The 8,533-nt window shown below is 36.1% G+C and overlaps 3 protein-coding genes across 3 annotated transcripts; 2 read left to right on the top strand and 1 right to left on the bottom strand.

Moving 5' to 3' along the window:
- Nucleotides 1-814: 814 nt before the first annotated feature.
- Nucleotides 815-3,131, top strand: LOC104889075 (hypothetical protein). The gene has a single exon (XM_010674217.4). It carries the CDS (start codon nucleotides 1,009-1,011, stop codon nucleotides 2,935-2,937), a length of 1,929 nt encoding a protein of 642 aa, XP_010672519.2. The 5' UTR covers nucleotides 815-1,008; the 3' UTR covers nucleotides 2,938-3,131.
- Nucleotides 3,132-4,818: 1,687 nt separating this feature from the next.
- LOC104889077 (miraculin) lies at nucleotides 4,819-5,728 on the bottom strand. The gene has a single exon (XM_010674218.4). It carries the CDS (start codon nucleotides 5,658-5,660, stop codon nucleotides 4,986-4,988), a length of 675 nt encoding a protein of 224 aa, XP_010672520.2. The 5' UTR covers nucleotides 5,661-5,728; the 3' UTR covers nucleotides 4,819-4,985.
- Nucleotides 5,729-6,993: 1,265 nt separating this feature from the next.
- On the top strand, nucleotides 6,994-7,978 carry LOC125495537 (uncharacterized). The gene is made up of 3 exons (XM_057393315.1): nucleotides 6,994-7,036; nucleotides 7,102-7,433; nucleotides 7,475-7,978. Exons 1-3 carry the CDS (start codon nucleotides 6,994-6,996, stop codon nucleotides 7,976-7,978), a joined length of 879 nt encoding a protein of 292 aa, XP_057249298.1.
- The last annotated feature ends 555 nt before the right edge of the window (nucleotides 7,979-8,533 follow it).

Consider the following 8,533-nt stretch of genomic DNA (forward strand, 5'->3'; position numbering starts at 1 on the left):
AGGGGATATAAGTTTAATGGTGGAAGATTTTCTTCTCATGGTTTTTTTAATCTTATGGCAATTTAATAAATCAATATTAATTTCAGTAACGGAACACTTAACGTTCACTTAACGGTTATGGCAATTTGAATTAAAAAATGAGAGTTTAAGGGTACAGTGTAGAATTCCTAAAAACATGGGGTATAGGATCCGTTTGGTAGGGCGTAAAACGTTTTCCCAGAAAACCGTTTTCTTCTATTTTCAGTTTTACATTGTTTGGTTGGCAAAGGAGTGTAAAACCATATTCCCTTGGAGTAAAATTACACTCCTAATGATGGAAAACCATTTTCCCTTCAAAATGAAGGAAAAACTATTTTCCTTATCTCTCTTACACACTCCTCTCACTACCTCCTTACTTCCCCTTTCATATTTGTTTCATTTCATTATTTTTCTTACATGGAACCAAACAAGGAAAAACTAATTTTGGAATTATGTTTTGCATTGTAAATTATTTTCCATGAAAATCATTTTACACTGAAAATGTTTTACGCCCTACCAAACGGAGCCATAATGTAGAAAATGAAAAAACACGAGGGCAAAATGTAAAAAAACCCATTAAATTTTTATTAATTTAGTTCAAAAGACCATAACCTAATTCCAATATTCACCATAACCTAATTCCAAGATTTACCATGAAGTGCCCTACGGAAACAAAAAGACCATGAGAAGTCAAAGGGCTAAAAAAAAGAAACTCGTGATATGAGTATGACATCATGATACCCTCTTCAGAAATTATGGCCAAAATCCAGGGGTAAACTTTAAAGTTTCTAACCCCTCTATTCAATTCAAATCAAATCAAACATTAAACATTCATTATTCCTTCCTTTCTTGCTACTCCTAAACTCAGAGTTCAACTTCACCCATTCCTATTTCTATCCAATCTTTCACCATTTTCCCTTACAAAAACAACCGAACAAATCCCATACTTTTAATCAATGTAATTCTAAGTGAAAACAGACCAATTTCATAATGATAAACACCAAAATTTCTGCATCAAAAAATGCTGGTAAAACAGAGAAAAAGCAGCAGCAACAACAGCAGAGTATTCAAAGTCCTTTGCAGATGAAGGATATCAATATTTCTTCTTCTTGTTCTTCTTCATTCTCTTCTTGTTCGATTTCAAGTGAAGGTCCGACTGGTTGTCTCAGGTTTTTTCTCTCTCATCATTCTTCTACTGTTTCTAAAAATGGCAGTAATAAAAAACCCAAATCAATTATGGGTACTAATACTCCAAAATCAGCTCCTAATATTAAACGTTCGAAAGGAAACTTGAATGGTAATGGAGGAAATTTAGTAAAAAAACGCAATAATTTGGAAAACCCAGAAAAACCCACTTCTCGAAATGTTCATAGGTTGAAGAAAAAACCTCCCCCTCCTTGTCTTTACCCTTGGAAATCTGGTAAAAAACCCAGTTCAAGATCTGATCTTTCTGATAGTTTTAGGAAGAATTTTGTTGGATATGATGTTAAATTGTCTGAAAATGCTGGAAATTTTACTCCTGTGAATAAAATAGGATGTGGGTCTGTTAAATTAGGTGAGAAAGAACCAAATTGTCATGATACAAGCAGCCCTATTCCACCTATTCAGGCATCAGTTTCGCCTGAGATACAAGGTGGATCGACATCGGTGGTGAAAGCTACACCAAATACTTGTTATGCTGCTGGTCATGTTCTTTCAGGAGTGAGTGACAAGAGGAAATGTAGGCCTAAAGGATTACTCACTATTGGGGATAATGACTTGTTTGGATCCAGTAAAACTAAGGTGTTCTTCAGTGAAGATGAGAATTTCATAGGGTGCTTTAACAAGCCTAGGGTTTCTCTAATTCCTTGTCCTACTGAGGCTTCAATGCAGTGGAATTTATCTCCTTGTGATGAGATAAGGAGCACATACAAAGATGATGATCATGGTAAAAGTGGGGGGAGGTTGAATGAATGTAAGATGTCACCTTCCAAATTGATTAGTTGCTCGTCTTCACCTTCATCGAGTCTTGGTTTTTCCTCGGAGTTTGGCAATAGGAGTAACAGTACAATCACTGCAAGTGATGCCACCACTGATTCTAATAGTAGTAGAAGTCGGAGCTCTGGATTTCGAGGTCTCTTGGGGCCTTCATTCGATCATTTAGTGTGTAGTCCCTCCATAACTTCTCCTCTTTTTGTGCCGCGTTCTAAGGTTGAAGTGTCCCCTAAACAAGACAAATATCAGCTTGATCATGAAACAGAAACCACCCCATGTTCAGTAAATTCTATAGGAAGTGGAAATGTTATTCAAACTCCACAGTCAAATTCAAGCTCACCAAACCATGTATTGTCCCATTTGAGTAGAGACGAGATATCTAGACTTTGGTTTGAAAGTGAACTTGATTCAGTAACCGAAGTTCTTAGAAGAGTAAGCTTGTCTCCAGAGTGCGAGATACCAATGTTGGATGAGTCACCTAGAATGAGTTTTGAGTTTAATCCACTGATTAGACCAGATAGTTCAATTGACTTTGCTATGTTCCGAAAAGTCATGGATAGTCAGAGTTCTCCTGGGGCTCTTGAGTCTGAAGTTAGGATATCATGGAGAGAAGGATTAGCTAGCCGTATATTTGAAATGGATGAATTAGAATGCTGCAGATGCTTCTCTGATGAAGAAGATGATGCCAATGGTAGCAGTGATCCCTCTGCATCCTATTCATACCCAGAGGTTGCGGATATCAATTGTAATAAATTTGCTGCTGATGTCTCTGAGACTACAAAATTACTCCACAGTGAAAGCAGGATCAACCCAAAAGGTGCAGAAAAGTCTCTGTCTGAGGGAAATAGTCCTCGTCTCAAATTAAGCAACGACAATGGAAGTTCAGATGTTGCAGAAGACTTCAATTGGAAAGTATGCTATGAGAATCATTTGTTTCAAGTATGACTAGAGGCTAGAGCAATTCTCCTGTCAAATTTTCCACTTCTTTTCGGAGATATGTTTTACATTAGTGTTTTTTTTCACAACATCTGCTTGTACTTCTGTTCTAAATACTATGGTCCTTCTGACATGAATTCTATTGATCTGTCTCTTGTGTTTGAGCATACTTTTCATGTATGTATGTATTTTCTTTACTTGTACACTGGAAGGCTTAGTTCTTTGTTACTGGCATATGCATTAGCAACTTATAGGGTGAATCGGTTTGAAGTATCACAGTAGAAAAACGGATTTCCTGTGCTAGAAATCACAGGCAAAGACGAACATGAGGGGGTAAAAGATTGATTTTTACAACAGTCGAATAAAAGCTTAATAAATTTATATTAATAGTAGTCTTTACTCAATTATACTGAGCTTCTATAGTTTCTTGATATGGTGATTTAAGGTAGTTCTATGATCCCCTCAAAGTGCTTCTATATAACAAAATAGTAGGAAAAAGAAGTACTATTACTGAGCTAATACAGCTGTATTGATTTGCTGAAGCATCCAGTTGATCATAAATGCTAGAGCCCCCTTTTTAGTCAAGAAAACACAATGAAAATGTAATCATGCTATTTAATCTGGTATTTCAGCACCTCTTAATTTTGGATCTTAAAATTACATCAATACATACAAAAACAACTAGTCAAATATGAGCTTCAGATAATATGGTCTCTTTTCCATTTACATCTAAGTTAATATGAAGTGTTATGACGAAGTGAGCTTGAATGAGAGATACACAATTAGAGATACCATTCAAATTTTTATACTTTACTCTAATACATAATTAAATATATTAATAGTGAAAGTTGTGAATGTGCAAGTGTGAAAGTCAAAGTGTAGCGAGTAATTTGAAACGGAGGAAGTATATGAACTGAAGTAGTTAGAATACGCAGGAAATTTCTCCCTCATTACTTACGTCGGGAAGTCAGGACCTACAATCCTACAAACTTCTTCACTGATAAAAATGTAAAGAGATAGTGTTTATTACAAATGAACAGGAAATGTAAGCATGAAGAACTGAATGAATGAAGAAAGAGAAAAACATCATCCTGTTTATACAAAATTTATTATACAGCTAAATTCTAGTTGCGCCTTTATTCTTTTCCAGTTGAGTTTGTTGGCTTGTCAACAAACTGGTATAAGTAACTGAAGATTTGCTTATCTGTATGTGGACTCCACCGCAGTTATTGTGCTCTTCCATCGTATCTTGATTTTTTTTTTGATCCATATGAGCCACGAAGGCGGTACAAAGTACAAAGAAGGGGACGGAGATTCGAACCTGTGACCTATCGTTCACAGCACCTCAATCTTAACCACTAGGCCAAGACATCCTTGGTCCATCTTATCTTGATCATCGTTCTTAACAAAACATAACTCATTCGAACTTATTTTAGTTGTTTATTGTCCTTGGATGAACTTCTTAGTCAACTTATGTGAATCTATTATTTCTGAAATATGTGAAAAATGAAAATAAGGTAAGGAGCTAGAGCCTAAGTTGTTAGTAAATGATGATATCATATCATATCATATCATATCATATCATATCATATCATATCATATCCTCGTGCTCAATTTGTTTATAAATGATTGTGGTGTGGAAACAAGATTTAATATGCTAGCGGCACACTGATAATCCGACTTATAATTCACAGTTTACTTCACTGAAACCTCCTAAACTCAGATTAACATACTTCCTTAATAAACATATCAACACCTAAAAAAATTAACAATATGTTTAATGCTTCCCTGTTGACGCTAATTTGCATCCGTTGCAATCTTCTAAATTGTATGAAGAAGTAATGTTCCACTGCATTTTTTTGGGTTAAACTTTAAAATCTTCAAAAGTCATTAACAGAAAAAGCTTTATTTCCAAGTGAACATGAGGTCAAACTACATAATTTATTGTACCCATCTACTAAAAATGGGTGGCTAAAACATAACGTTGAAAACATGATTTTTAATGCTACAAATTCCCTTAAACGTTACATTGGTAATCAAGCAAGTAAGGATATCACTCATGCTGCATAGCTTTTAGTACCCAATGCTTTGTTGAGGAAAAACTCCTCACTCTCAAACACAAACGTAAGTGGGTTTGTACCATTGACACCCAACCAACGTCCAAAATCACGAGAAACAATGCCAAGACTTCCACAATCAACCCTCCTATTTCTAGGACAGTAGCTTATCTTGTAACCACCTTGGTCAACATCTTCAATGGTGAACCAAGTTCTTAAGTCCCTTGTTCCCCTGCTGCCTCGGAGCTCGATGAAGTTGAGGCGGGTGGCTGGATCAGCAGCCACGCTCCAGACATTCGACGTTCCGGGGCAGTTAATAGGTGGTGTAAAACTGCTGAACACAATATTAAGGATGGAGGACAGAGTGATATCAGTTTGTCCAGGAGTTTGAGGGTAGAAAGCTATTTTTTGGCCGAAGTTTGTGTTGACATTTTCTTGAGACACGTAATAAGGAGCACAAGTTACCTTTGTTTTTTGTAGCCATGTAAGGCCACCACCCCCTACGTCTGAGTAGTCATATGGCACCATGTAGTAGGCCTGGCCAGCCTGTAGTGGCTCCCCTATTACGTCGTAAACGATGTTATCGGCGGCATTGGCTGCGGTGGTGGTTGGTGGAGTGGAGAGGAGGAGGAGGAGGGTGGTGATGGTTGCTAATGTGAGGAAGAGGTGTTTCATTTTGATGTTTTTATTTAGGTGACTTGGCTTTGGTTTTGGTATGGTGTTGGGTTTTCGTCTAGCTGAGGTTTATATTTATAGATCCAAGAAATTGGAATATCATGTGTCGACAACTGGGCATGTGATTATTGTTATTGATATTTAATGCACAAATATTTTAAAATGATTAAATAAATAATCTCAAATTAAAAAACCTACAATATATCATATCAAATAAAATTACTCCTCTGCAGAGATTAAACAATCTTCATTTCTCACTATAGTAGTGTAATATACAAATAGAAGTAGTGATGCACATGTATTTGTCGAGTAATAAGTGATTCACGTACACACTACTCCACAACATGATCTATAAAGAATTTAGTTCTTGTGAAATCTCTGGTGTCCTTACAAGCTATTGGGTAGGTGGTTATAAATGACAATAATTAATGAATTATAATATTGTTTCATAATAAAAAAAACTCATGTCAATGTTTATGGTTTGAGAATCTATACTAATATATTAAAAGGCGTTTTTAAACGTGGAACGGTGCCACGTGGCGCTCTCCCTAAAGCATGTATTTTACTCCATGTAATTCACAAATAATAAAAAAAAACTAGAAATTGCATAGCACAAGGTTTGATCCCATGACCTCATGGTTATATATTAGAGTCTTAACCACTAGACTAAGTGATATTTAGTGTTACTATTTTAAAGTATAATATTAATAAATAAAAATTTTCCTAAACCGGGGCATAGCTCGGGCCTAATAACTAGTTTATTTTCAAACATGTGTTTATATGTCGTATTAGGAAAATTGTGAAGAAAAGAGATTAAATGACAAATATTTGTTGATGCTTCTCATGATTCCCGATTAATTATTCATGCTGCAGTTGGAGGAGTCCTTCGTTCGGACGAGGGTAAGTTCATTTGCCTATATTCTAGTCCAATGTATTGAAGATATGTACATATAAGAAACAAGGAAATATTTTCCCAAAAAATATCTTCCTTTCTAGTATTTTGTTCCTAGTATGCGTGCTGATCCCTAGGTGGATTCTAGCCGTTTTTTATTGTCCTTTTCTGTTTCTTGTCTTTATCTACAGCTCATTCTGTTCTTCTAGGTTAGCTAATGTATTCATATAAAAGAGGCACTAGGATCTCTTGGTAGGCAGCTTTTTGTAAGGGGAGAAAACCTCCATTCCTTAAGAGTTTTTCAATCAAAGAAAACTGGATATTGATTTCCAGATTAAAAAGAATTTTGAGTCTCTGATTCTTTTCATGGTATCAGAGCCAAGGCTATCAAGATCATTACCCTAAAAGTCTCAGAGGCTCAAAGTTTTGTTTTTCTGAAATATGGGAAAAGATAAAGGAGAGCAAACTGGAAATGAAAACTCCAGTATAAACCCTTATAAGGATCCTTTTTGTTTATAGCTGTGAATGATAATGGTTCTACACCATTAGGAAGCATAATCTTTGATGGATCAAATTTTATGAACTGGAGCAAAAGCATCAGAATAGCTTTGGGAGCCAAGAATAAACTAGGTTTTCTTGGAGGCAAACATCCTAAGCCTATTTCTGGTGAAGAAGAAATGCAGAAGTGGGAGAGATGTGACTACATGGTTAGGTCATGGATGCTGGCTACCATGAAGTCAGATGTGGCAGCTAGCTTGGTGAATATGCAATCAACCAAGCAGCTTTGGGAAGAGATAGTTGAGAGGTATGCTCAGACAAATGCTCCACAACTTTTTTCTCTAAAAAAAGATCTTTGGGAACTTCAACAAAACAACCTGAGTGTTAGTGAATACTACTGCAAACTAAAAATGTTTGGGATCAGATTGCAGATTTGGAAGGAATCCCAGAGTGTACATGTGGAGCAATGTCTAAATGTTCATGTGAACTTACAAAAAAACTGATGGAATTACAAGCCACTGAAAAGCTGATAAAATTTGTGATGGGTCTTAACACTGGGTATGACCAGATGAAGTCGAACCTTTTAAGCACTAATCCATTAGTGACAGTAAACAAAGCCTATAATTTGGTTCTGCAAATTGAAAGGCAGAAACAGATTACAGGAGAGATGACAGCAGCCTTGGAAGCCAGTGCTTTGGCTGTGAACAAACAAGTTCAAAGCAGAAGTTTGGGGCCATTGAAGAATTTTCAGAAGAAGGATTATTTTAAGCAATTCAAGATAGAAAAGATGGGAAGATTTTGTGATCATTGTGGGAAGAAAGGTCACAGCAAGGAAGAATGCTTCAAGATTGTAGGATATCCAGAATGGTATAAAAAGGGGAATGAACAATTCAGAAGCGCTGCAAATGTGATGAAAGATACTACATAGCAACTCAAGACAACCCTCTGGACTTCTCAACTCAGAATGCAGAAGGAAGTGGAATGAAACAGGACAACAAGTTCATCAACAACCTGGTGCAAGAAGTTATCAAGGTAATGACAGAAAGGCAAGGAGAAGCAAGCAGCAGCCAAGCAAATTTTGCAGGTAAACTTAGTAATTCTAATGCTATTGTCAATAAGGTTAATGCAAAATGTGGAACATGGCTCATAGATTCTGGAGCCAGTGACCATATGACAGGTAACAGAGAGCTTCTCTTGAATAAAAAAATCATAAAAGGTAAGATAAAGGTGGGACTTCCAGATGGAAGTATGAAAATTGTGACTGAAATGGGAGATGTTGTTTTAGGTGATAATATTACACTTAAAAATGTTCTGTATATCCATGATTTTAATCATAACTTACTATCTGTTGCTAAATTGTTGAGGGACAAAAATTTTCAGATGATCTTTAATAATTATGGATGCATATTACAGGACCTTTCTATTAGAAGAAATATTTTTCTTGGAAAGAAGGAAAGTGACCTCTATAAGCTTCAGAGAGATG

The sequence above is a fragment of the Beta vulgaris genome, chromosome 3, assembly GCF_026745355.1.
Source record: "Beta vulgaris subsp. vulgaris cultivar EL10 chromosome 3, EL10.2, whole genome shotgun sequence".
Taxonomy (NCBI): Eukaryota; Viridiplantae; Streptophyta; class Magnoliopsida; order Caryophyllales; family Amaranthaceae; genus Beta; species Beta vulgaris.